The following is an 11408-nucleotide window of genomic DNA, read 5'->3' on the forward strand; positions in this document are numbered from 1 at the left end:
CATGCATCAAGCAAGGATCATCGGTCAGGAAGAGAGCTCGATGTGAAAGACAATGACATCGACGTAGGAAGTGGCAGGTGAGTGGATTCACAGAGCGGAAGACCAAGTGCCTCTGTGTACCACCTCCTGAGGCCTTGGCCTGCACATGTCCCTCCCTGATCCAGCTACAGCCTCTCCTAAGCCACTTCACTGTCACTGGAGCGTGCCCCGCCCCCGCAGCCAGTGAGTCTCCTGATCCCTCCTGGGATATCTCCCAACTTTCAGCCACCTCTGCCTGCCCCTGCTCTGGGCTTCTAGCACCAAACGGGTGCCCAGCAAGTGTTCTGGAGAACTAAGGAATTAAGGTAGAGCAGGTCTGAGGGGAGGGCAGCATCTGGGCCGAGGTCAGGTCCTGCCTGTCCAAGCATGAGTTTCCATAGCAACCACCAGCCCCCACCCCGCCCCCACCCCAGTGGAGGGTAGCCCCCTCCCCCGCCTCGCTTGGCTTCTCTGCCCCCACCCATCGCATGCCTGCCGCCTCTGTCACCAGGGGTAATCCTGTGTGGTTTTTACTCTGCTGCCCATGAATAGAAGAGTTAGAGGAGGGCAGGCATGAACTCTTTCCAGGGCCGAGCCAGCTGTGCCACCCACTCTTGTCAGCAGCCGCCTTCACGGAGGACTCCCCGCTCTGCCCTGCCTCGAGCCTCAGCCTCTTCAGCCGCCTCCGCCTGGTTGCGGCTGCCCTGTGGCCGGCACTGGGAACGCAGACCCTGCCCTGCACAGCTCATTAAACGCCCCCCCCCCCACGCTTGCCCACACACGCTCGCCCGTCCCCATGTTTTTTCTCCCCTCCACCTGGCACCTTCCAGCACCCTTCCCACACTCATAGCTCCCAAATCAGCCACCGAGGCCTGTCAGCTCTCTGTCCTAATAGCCTCTGGGATCTACCCCTGGGCCTCGTCCCCCACTATCCCTGTCAGCAGCTGCTGTCTCCCTGGCACCCTCCCCCAGTGCTTTGTGCAGTGACAGCCAGGAGACATTTTTCAAGACACTTCTGGATGCATCGTTCCCCGGCTGTACAGTCAGACTCTTCGCCGGAGTACCCAAGGCCCCGCCTCAGGGGCCCCGGCCCCCCAGAGCTCTGCAGGTCCCCCAGGCACACTGGGCTGTCCCCTGCCTCCTGGCTTTGCACATGCTGTGTCCGCCACCTGGGATTTCTCCCCACAGGGGCGCCCCAAGAAGACATCGGCCCAACCCCAGGCACTGCTTCCTCCGTGACCCCACGCCTCCTCGACTGCAGTAAGTGTCACACACTTGCGCCTGTCTGCTTTCCGGTGGTGTCTAGACTCTCAACTGGCCTGATCCAGAGGAGCCTGAAACTTCCGCCCCTGAAGTGAGGAGGCCGGCCTTTGGTGTCCTGTATCAGCCAGTCACGGGCAGTGCGGTGGGAGGGGGCGTAAGTTCCCAGGGGAGTGGCTCTCACCATCTGAGGGCAGTTCGCAGGAAGGGCAGCCATGAGCCTCAGCGGTCATAGCCCCCACAGTGTGGGCGGGGGTGGCGGGAGCGCGGCCCGGGCACGGGAGCCTGGCAGGGCACCAGCAGCATCCGCCACACCTCTGCCGAGTAGAACGGCTGGCAGATTTCAGAATGAATGAGGTGCACGTGGATACTGGGTTCATTGGCACTGACCTTCCCCAAGCCCACGCTGTGCGGCTGCCCCTGCAGTGGGTCCTGCCCAGGGCAGTCACCACTTCAGGGCGTGGCAAGGAGCCCAGATGTCCCCCTTGGAGAAGCGCTCGGAGCCCTGCCTGCTCCCTGAACGTCTCCTAGGTGCACAACCTTGTGGATGGGAGCTTAAGCCCACACTCTTGTTTAGTCCTCATGGTAACCATTTTACAGATAGGAAGACAGAGGCCCAGAGCCGTGACGTGACTCCATGGAGGTCATGCAACTTGCGAGTGGGAAAGAGGAGATTCCAACCCAGGCCCAATGAACTCCCTGTCTTATTCCCTCCCCCAGAGTGCGAATGGTCTCAGGGCAAAGCCTTTCTTGCCCATAATAAAAGACTAGAGAGTCCAAGGTCATTTCTGTGTCCCATAACGGGGCTTGGCTAGACTCAGGGTCCCCAAGGGCCACATTTGGCATTTGCAAAAGTTGGGAGGCCCCTGAATATATTTTGCATACCATTTGCATAATGGTGGCATCTGGTTTGCATGTGTCCACATTGGGGGCCCATCAGCGCGGCACAAATTTTAAGTTCCTTTTAAGCAACTCTCGCTCAATGGCCATCCATCCTGGCTTTACAAAGTCCAGTGTCCATGATTTCTGGATGCTCCTCCAGGCCCTCGCTTTGGGGACCCCAGGGGCCTAGGGAAGTCATGTTTCTGCCCACTTGGTAGGGATCACTCCAAACCCCTACCCCAGAAATGCGGGTGGATTTGACAGTAACGATTTTTTGAAGCTGTGGGGGTGCAATCAAAATGCCAGCTGGGCTTTGAGCGTGCTGATGTTTACGTTGAGGAGGGAGTGAGCCGGGCGAAGAGCCTTGCTGCAGAGAACTTTCCAAGGTGGCCCTGTGTGCAGGGAGGTGGACTGCGCAGGCTCAGTAAAAAGGAAATAGAGTGGGGGTGGTGGGCAGGGACAAAGGGCTGGGGGAGCCTGGAGCCTGTATCCTAGGTGGGTGCCACCACCAGCTGGCTCTGGGGTGGGCGAGCTCCTCCCAGGGGCAGGGGGCCCGTCTGTGGTGGGAGAGACTTGTGCCAGAAGGCGAGCAGGGTCAGCACTGTCTATTTCTGCCTCGCTTAGGAGACTACATTCCATGAGCCTCTGCGTGGCTCCCACCGGGCTTATGTGTGGGCCTCCATAAAGAGCCGAGAGCGTCCTGGGTGTGGTGGAAGGAGCCTGGCGAGGGGAGAGGAACCGGGGAGTCTGAGCAGTGCATGGGGCGGCAGGGGCCGTCCCAGCTGAGCGGGTCACCACCAAGCGAGCCTGCCTCTGTGCCCCGAGCCCATGGAGGACAGAGGGGCGGGCCAGGGTCTGGCAGAGGTTCCTACTCATGTCCCCCACTGTGCCCCTCACTGAGGGTCCTAAATGCGAGGCCTTACACTCCCTGTCCAGGGTTGTCTTGGCATCCTGATGGCATCCTCTGTTCTTCCTGAAGAGACAGGTGGCGCATCTGTCACCAGGGGCTGGTGGAGGTTGGGAAAGCCTGCCTCTGTGTAGGTGTCTAGGGAGTTGGCGTGGGGTGGACCGGGAGTGTGCATATGGCCATGCGTGTCCCCATGAAGAGAAAGCACGACCCTCTGTGTGGCCCCTCAGCCTGCCTCCATCCAGGTGTGGAAAGTCCAGTCTGAGTGTGTGTGTGTGTGTGTGTGTGTGTGTGTGCGCGCGCGGGGCAGGGTGGGCATGACGGGCTGCCTCCCTCCCCTGCCCCTGGCCTGCACACATTTTCTGTCTGGCAGATGCAAAGTGGCTTCATTGCCTGCGGGGGAGACCCCAGCCTCTGGCTGGATCCAGCCGAGACCCTGAGCCTCTCCCCTATGCCGTTCCCCCCCCTCCCCCGGCAGGAAGGGGCCCTGGTGCTGGCTCCCGAAGCTGTTCTCATTAAAGAGGGAACGTGGCGTTTGATACCAGCCACATGGGAAAGGGGAAAGTGGGCTCCGACGGTCCTTTCAGCCCCGTGCTATATGGACTTTTTCATGCTGAGACAGGCTCTAGCCTCCTCCCCGTGAGTTGTGGGCCCCACATCTGGGCTGGGGAAAGGAGTGAGAGGAAGGGGCGGGACCCCTTGGAAAAGGATCACAGTCTCTGGGACAGGGAGGGGGGTTTCTTCCAGAGCTGGCTGGGCAGCGCGCTGCCGGGCAGCCAGAGCCCAGCCCGGGCTGAGGGGCAGGGCGCCCTTCATCTCCCACTCAGCAGTCTCTCACTTTCCAAGAAGCGGAAGTTCAGCAGCAACCAGATCAAGAGCGTGTTATGGACACTGTGTACCCTGTCCTCAGCAAAATGACTCGTGACAGCTCTGTTAAAGGCTGGAGCTTGTAATAGCACACTCGGTGGATTTGTGGCGGAGGATGAAAGACTGTCTTAGACGGGCATCCTTTGGTTGCCGGGACCAGAAGCCCATTCAAGCTAGTTCAAGCGCAGTGGGTTATTGGAAGCAGACAGGGAAGAGTCAGTCGTCAGACGGCCCCTCGCTGCGCTTCTCTGAGTGCCACAGCTTCCGGACTCCGCCCCACTCTCCTGGCGGAGTCTTTCCCTCTGCTCCCCTGTAACTCCCGCAGCGCCGTGGCTGCAGCATGCCATGATCTGTCCTCTTGCCACCCCGCGGGGACCCTGGAGTGCATTGAATAGCGTCTGTTTCCCAAAATGTATGTCCACCTAGAACCTCACAATGTGGCCTTCTGTGGAAATAGCGTCTTTACAGCATGGCCGCTTCCGATGAGGTCATGCTGGATTAGCCTGGGCCCTTCATTCAATGGCTGGTGTCCTTATAAGAAGAGAGGAGACACAGAGAAAAGGCCATGTGGAGGAGGCCACAATGAGACACAGGGAGGAGGACATGTGAAGAGAGATGGGGACCCTGGGGTGATGCAGCTACAAGCCAAAGAACACCAACCACAGCCAGAAGCTGGAAGAGGAAAGGCAGGATCCTTGCCTAGAGTCGCCAGAAGGAGTACGTCCCTGCTGACACTTTGACTTGGGAGCTCTGGTCTCCAGCATTGGGGGAGAATAGATGTGTGTTATTTTAAGCTGCAAAGTTTGTGGTGATTTGTTATGGCAGCCCTAGGACATTAATGCAGCGCCCACCTTGAAGCTGGATCCCCTCAGCCTCTCTGTTCCAATGTCCAAGCCCAGGAGGAGGACCCACAAGCCACTGAGGCTGGGAGAGGGCAGAGGCGGGATGTGGGTTTCAGAACCGCCCCATCCTGGCACCCTTGACATCGTCGCTTCACCGGAAGGGTGTGGGTTTTCCTCTCAAAGTCAGGTTGGTGGAGGTCTCTCCAGGTGTGCCTCAGAGTCCCTTGCCTTCTGCGCACCTGCCAGCTACTTGGGTAAAGACACAGAAGTCTGTGGTTGCCTGTGTGGACAAGACAAAGCCAGGAAGAAGAGCCACTCTGTTGGGTGACAGAATGAGGATTCGAAACGCTTTTTGCAGGTTAGCATGTCAACAAAACGATGCTGCATAAGGATGACTGTGAAGGCCAGCGCTTGGGTTCCAAGAGTCAATTTCACAAGGGAAATATGGAGGAAGCCTGGTTTAACAGCAGCTCTTTGTGAGAAAGACCTAAAGCTTTTCTTTGACCAGGCGCTCATAGTGAGGCAGCGCTGTGGTCCAGCTAGCTAAGAGCCTGAGCTGCACAGAAAGAAGCAGAGCATCCTTGGCTGGGCTGGCAAGGTGAGGCGTTTGGAGCTCAGTGCAGCCCATACCTAGGAGAGACAGAGACAACACGGGACCCGATCCGCAAACCAGAGCGACAGCCTAGCCACTGGACCATGTTGCAGAGACTTGACGAAGAGGAATTAAGACACCTGGGGAGGGGAAAGCAGAGTTATCAGATTTCCTGGGCACCTCCGGACAATGACGCAAAACGGGGATGGTCTGGGCCCTATTACAAGTAGGTGGCTGCGGAGGTGTTGCTGGTGTGCCGCAAAATACCGTCATCTCGGTCCCCGAGCCGTGGACCGCGGTCCCCACGTGCACACCAACTTTGAAGACCAGTATGTCAGGACGGTGGGTGGGCGGCTCTTGGGAAGCCCTGCGGCCGGGCTGGCCCCTGGGGTTTGACTCGGTTTCTCGCCGGTCACGCTGGCCGCGGCAGTGGATGGGTGTGTTTGGGGAGCCTCCCTGGGCGCGACGGCCTGCGCCCCCGCCACCCAGGGGCTGCTCCCTCCTTAACCTCTTACTTTCGGGCGGCCCCTCGCGCGTCAGCTCGGAGCCGGGGCGGGGGGCTGGCGGCAGAGAGGGGGCCGGCGGAGGAGAGCGACGCGGCCCCAAGTTTATGCTAATCCGCTCAGAGCCCGCCTCCCGCCTCCCCTCCGCGGCCCTAGCCGCGAGCAGCGCCGGCCACTCCGCGGGACGCAGCCGCTGCAAAGCGCCAGGCGGCGGGGCCAACGAGCTCCCGGGAGCGGCGGGGCGGCGCGGCGGGCGGACACCGGCGGGGGCCCCGCGCGGGGCCAGGTGGGGACCCGGGAGCGGCGATGGGCCGCCGCCGCCTGCCGGTCTGGCTGTGCGCCGTCGCGGCGCTGCTCTCGGGGACGCAGGCCAAGGGCACCCCGTTCCTCGCGCGGCCCGCGCCGCCTGGTGCATCCCGCTACAGCCTATACACGACGGGATGGCGCCCGCGACTGCGCCCAGGGCCGCACAAGTAAGCGCGGGCCGCGCGGCGGGCGGGAAGCGGGAGGGACGGGCCCCATGCCGCCGCTCCCACCTGCCCCTACCACGCGCGGGGGAGGTAGGGTGCTGGGCACCGAGGCCTCGGCGCGGAGGGGGCGGCTCCTGGGGGCCAAGCCTCTGCCGGCCGGGCGCCCTACGCCTCAGGAGGCTGCGGGACTGGCGAAGAAAAATAAGCTGAGGGGGCCTGGCGCGGCGGCGGGGATCCTGGCAGTGCCCGCGGAAACCTTTCCAGCGAAGTAACATTTTCCAGCTGCGCTGTGTGCAAACCCCGGGCGCAGCGGACCAGGTGGAGGGAGGAGGGAGGGCGGTCCGCACACGAGCACGCGGGGCTCTCCCACACACGGCGCCCGGGCCTCCCATTGCTCCACTGCCCCACCGGGTAGAAGATGGAGCCGTGCGCCCCGCGGCCCACCCTCTTCCTAGGTCAGCCTGGCGCCAGCAACTCCTTGGTAGCCCCAGCGTCGCTGGGTCACAGAGCTCGTGGGGCTCCTGGGTCCTGGGTTCATGTCGTGGCTCCAGAGCCCAACAGCAGCCCACAGGTGGCTGGTTTATGCCAGGCAACCGCCACCCCAGCCCTGATGGCCTGCCTCAGAGCCATCTGGTGTTTGGTAGGCAATAGCTTGCCAGCTGGTCTCCATCAGGTGAGACAGGGTTTTCTGCCTGGGGCGTTAGCTCAATTTGAACTCTGGCTGCATTTGAGAGGTGCTGTCGGAGGGGAGTGTCCAGCCCAGAGCTGACCCTTGCTGGGCCTGGGCGCACCAGAGCAGGGTTCACAGAGGCGGCAGTTAGAAGTGATCTGAGAATGAAGAGCCAGGAATAGAAAGGAGCCAGAAAGCTGCAAGGTGGGGTTCATTTCCCTTGGGGTCAGTCAGGGGAGGAAGAGAGAAGTGTGGTCTCAGAGGCACGCAGGCACTAAATTGAGACCTCAGAAGCCTCAAAGGCTGAGATGAGGAGTTGAGAGCCAGCAATGGAGTTGGGAAAGGGTGGAGAATGTGGCAAGGCTCTCTGTGGGGAATCCAGGAAGAGCTTCTTCCCCGGGCAGGGAGGGCAGAGGTCCGACCAAGCAAGGACAGCTGCGCCAGGCTCCTGGTTCAGTGCGGGCTTAGCCCAGTGACCGACCCATTGCGGGAGACAGGATCAGAGAGACTGGGAGTAGGGCTGGACCCCAGGCCAAGGGCCCTGGCTCCCAGGAACAACGAGAAGTAGTGGGGAAAAGGTGGGCAGTCAGGTCTCCTACTGAGGCCTGCAGGTCAGGGGGCCGGGGGGTGGGGAGCTTCAGTGGGCCTGGCCCAGGCCAGATATTCCAAGGATGCCATTCTTCCCTGCAGGGCCCTCTGCGCCTACGTGGTGCACAGGAATGTGACCTGCATCCTACAGGAGGGAGCAGAGAGCTACATAAAGGCTGAGTACCGGCAGTGCGGATGGGGGCCCAAGTGCCCCGGGACAGTCACGTGAGTGCACCCCCATCCCAGCCACTCGGGATCCCTGGGCACACGCCCCAGGCCTGCCTTCAGCTGAGAGCAGCAGCCAACTCTGCAAGGGCTGTAATTCCTTGGACTGTAAGGGAGGCTGCTCCGGCCCCAACACCGGTCAGATGGAAGGGCCCAAAGAGGAGTCAGGGGCAGGCTCCAGTCAAAGCCACCCCCTAGGGGGAGCAGGGGAGGGTTTTTAGGGCAGAGGCAGCACCAGGCAAGAAAGAAGAAGTTGTGGCAAGGCATAGAGTGGGGGGACAGGGGAGAGCAGAGAGTCACACTGGCAGTGGTTGATGCCAAAGGGACCCTGGGCCGACTCAAGCAGGGCTGTGGCGACTGTGGAGAAGGCAGGCCAGGGGTGAGGGGTGGGAGCTGGACTGTGGGGCTCGGGCTGGACAGACGGGCCGTGTGAGGACGTGTGGTAGTGCACACAGGTGGACGCACAGCTCTGTACTTGGAGAGGTTCAAGCACAGGTCTGGAAACAGTCCTGTTAGCTCAGGACCCCTGGGCACGTGCCCCAGGCCTTCCTTCGGTGGATGAATGGGTACCTGCTGAACACGTGGTGCAGTGGCCCCTGCCCCGTCCCCGACTCTTGACCCTTCCCCTCTGTGCTCGAAATCAAAGGCGCCCTCTCACCAGCCTCTGCGACCAGAGCCGAGTTTCCCGAGTAGGCTAGGGAGCATGGAAGGGACTAAGGGGAGCTGACGGGGGCCCAGAGGGGCTGCTTGTCCCAGCTACAGGGCAGTGCTGCGCCCCCACCCACAGGGGAGGGGCCCGGGCTTCGGCAAAATTCTTCAAGGTACCACCAAAGCCAGAGAAATTCCTGTTGGCAGTATGAGCTCCAGGGGCTCCAGGTGGTCTTGGAGCCCTGGGGCTAAGGTCTTGCTCCCTTCTCCCCTAAGCCATCTCTGAGCTTTGGCAAGGCCTGCTTCCACCCCGTGGCCCTGTCGCCTGAAGCACAGAAAAAGAAACCCTTGGGGTGGTGCAGAGGTGGGAAGACATCTAGACCATCTCCAAGTGTCTGAGAGCAGCCCCAAATGCCAGCCAGGGGGCAAGGTCACCCGCCAGGAGGCAGGCGTCTCAGCCCGCAGATCAGAGCTCTGCCCTGTCCCCACCCCTGGCCCAGGTACCGCACGTTGCTCAGACCCAAGTACAAGGTCGGCTACAAGATGGTGACGGAGCTCTCCTGGCGTTGCTGCCCTGGGCTCAATGGAGAAGGCTGCCCTGAGCACCTCACAGACCACGGGGCTGCCCCGCCCAAGCCGGAGCCGGAGCCTGAGCCTCGGATTCCCTCTGGGCAGCTGGGCCCCGGCCCCAGGCCCCCTCCTTCCAGCAGAGCGGCCCCCAGCCCTTACGGTGAGCCTGCCCATGGAGACCCTACCAAGGTGGTTGGGTGTTTGGGGAGAGGTGGGAAGGCCATCGACTCAGGCTAGCGGAGCTCGGGCAGGGCTAGGGAGGTTGCATCTCGTGCTGGGCAAATGGGTGAGTCCCCAGGCCCCCTCCCGAAGCTGATGAAACTATGCCCAGCAAGGCTGGCTTAGAACAGGAAACCTCTCAGGTGGCCTGGCAACAGGACATGCTGAGAGAGCCAGGCCAGTGACACTCCTGGGGTTCTCTCCTCCTCTTTCCCAGGAAGGAAAGGCCCAGGGTTGTTTGGTGAGCGGCTGGAACGCCTGGAAGGTGAGGTCCGGCGCCTGGCACAAGCATACGGTGCCCTCAGCGGCCTGGTGGCCAGCCACGAGGACCCCGACAGGATGGCTGGTGGCCCCAGATCTCCTGTTACTCCTGTGGGCTTTGGGGTCATCCCTGAGGGGTTTGTGAACCCCGGAGACAGAACTGGAGGGCCATTCACACCTCCCCTGGACGAGATCTTGACCAAGGTGACAGAGGTGAGCAACACGCTACGGACCAAGGTGCAGCTGCTGGATGAGGTGCACGGGCTGGCCCTCGGCCACGAGGCCCACCTGCAGCAGCTGCGGGAGGCCCCCCCATCTCCGCTGACCTCCCTGGCCCTGCTGGACGAATATGTGGACCAGCGGCTGCACCGACTCTGGGGGAGCCTGCTGGATGGCTTCGAGCAGAAGCTGCAGGGCGTCCAGGATGCATGCGACCTGCGGGTGCAGGAGGTGCGGCAGCAGTGCGAGGAAGGCCAGGCGGCCAGCCGGAGGCTGCACCAGAGCCTGGATGGCCGGGAGCTGGCCCTGCGCCGGGAGCTCTCACAGCTGGGGACCCGGCTGCAGGGCCTGAGCGTGGCTGGCGGGGGCAGCTGCTGCAGCCAGCTAGCTTTGATCAGCGCCCGCATAGACAGCCTCGAGAGGAACCTGCAGGCTGTCACTGAGGCCCAAAGGGGCCATGGACCCACCACCAGGGATGAGCTCACGCGGCTCTCTGCGGCCATGCTCGAGGGGGGTGTGGATGGACTTCTTGAGGGCCTGGAGACCTTCAATGGGACAGAGAGTGGAGGGAGGGGCTGCTGTCTGGGGACGAAGGAGGGGGGATGGGGTGTGGGTGGCTTCAGGACCGTGCTGGAAGAGCGGCTGCAGAGCCTAGAGGAGCGCCTGCTGGCGCTGGCTGGGGAGCTCAGCCATGACAGCGCCCCGCCAGGCAAGTCTGCGCAACCCCTGGTGCAGACGGAGCTGGCGGTGCTGGAGCAACGGCTGGTTTCACTGGAGACCTCGTGTACCCCCAGCACCACCTTGGCTGTCCTGAACAACCTCGTGGCAGAGGTGAAGGCCTGGCAGAGCCGGATTGAGGTCCTCCTACGCCAGGTGGCCAACCATGCAGCCTTGCTCCAGCAGCTCAATGGCACCGTGGCTGAGGTCCAGGGACAGCTGGCAGAAGCAACGGGCAGCTCACTCCAGGGCGAGATCACCCTGCTCAAGGTCAACCTGAACTCCGTGAGCAAGTCACTGACGGGCCTCAGCGACTCTGTCAGCCAGTACTCGGATGCCTTCTTGGCTACCAACATGTCCCTGGATGAGCGGGAACGCAAGGTGGAGGCTGAGGTCCACGCCATCCAGGAGCAGGTCAGCAGCCAGGGCTCACGCCTTCGCGCTGGCCACAGGCAGGTCCTGAGCCTGCGGGGGGAGCTGGAGCAACTCAAGGCCGGTGTGGCCGATGTGGCCGGCGGACTGAGCCGCTGCCAGGACACAGCCCAGAAACTCCAGCACGCAGTGGGCCACTTCGACCAGAGGGTAGCACAAGTGGAGGGTGTGTGTGGGAAGCTGGGCCTGATGGCTGCAGACCTGGACAGCACGCCCACCGAGTCCCTCAGGCCCAGGGCGGGCCTGTGGGGCCACGTGGACCAGCTGAATCGCACGCTGGCCCAGCACGCACAGGACATCGCCCGACTCCGGGATGACCTGCTAGACTGCCGGGCCCAGCTGGCCGAGCAGGCACGGCCAGGGCAGGCCAACTAGGTGAGCTGGACAGGGCCCAATCCCCAGATGCCACCAACCCTGCGGACATCACCTCTGAGCCCGGACCATGCCTCCTAGCTGCCTCTGGCCAGCGCAGATGCCACTTCAGAGGCCACTGAAGGAACAGTCTGGTCCAGCTCCAT

The 11408-nt window shown here is 62.3% G+C and overlaps 1 protein-coding gene across 1 annotated transcript; it reads left to right on the forward strand.

Annotated features, from left to right (window-relative positions):
• The first annotated feature begins 6177 nt into the window (after positions 1–6177).
• On the forward strand, positions 6178–11265 carry EMILIN3 (elastin microfibril interfacer 3). The gene is made up of 4 exons (XM_054573407.1): positions 6178–6344; positions 7702–7824; positions 8973–9202; positions 9479–11265. The coding sequence occupies exons 1-4, from the start codon at positions 6178–6180 to the stop codon at positions 11263–11265; spliced, it is 2307 nt and encodes a 768-aa protein (XP_054429382.1).
• The last annotated feature ends 143 nt before the right edge of the window (positions 11266–11408 follow it).

Source organism: Pteronotus mesoamericanus, unplaced genomic scaffold (genome assembly GCF_021234165.1).
Source record: "Pteronotus mesoamericanus isolate MK-2021 breed Mesoamerican mustached bat unplaced genomic scaffold, CSHL_Meso_final contig_25, whole genome shotgun sequence".
Taxonomy (NCBI): domain Eukaryota; kingdom Metazoa; phylum Chordata; class Mammalia; order Chiroptera; family Mormoopidae; genus Pteronotus; species Pteronotus mesoamericanus.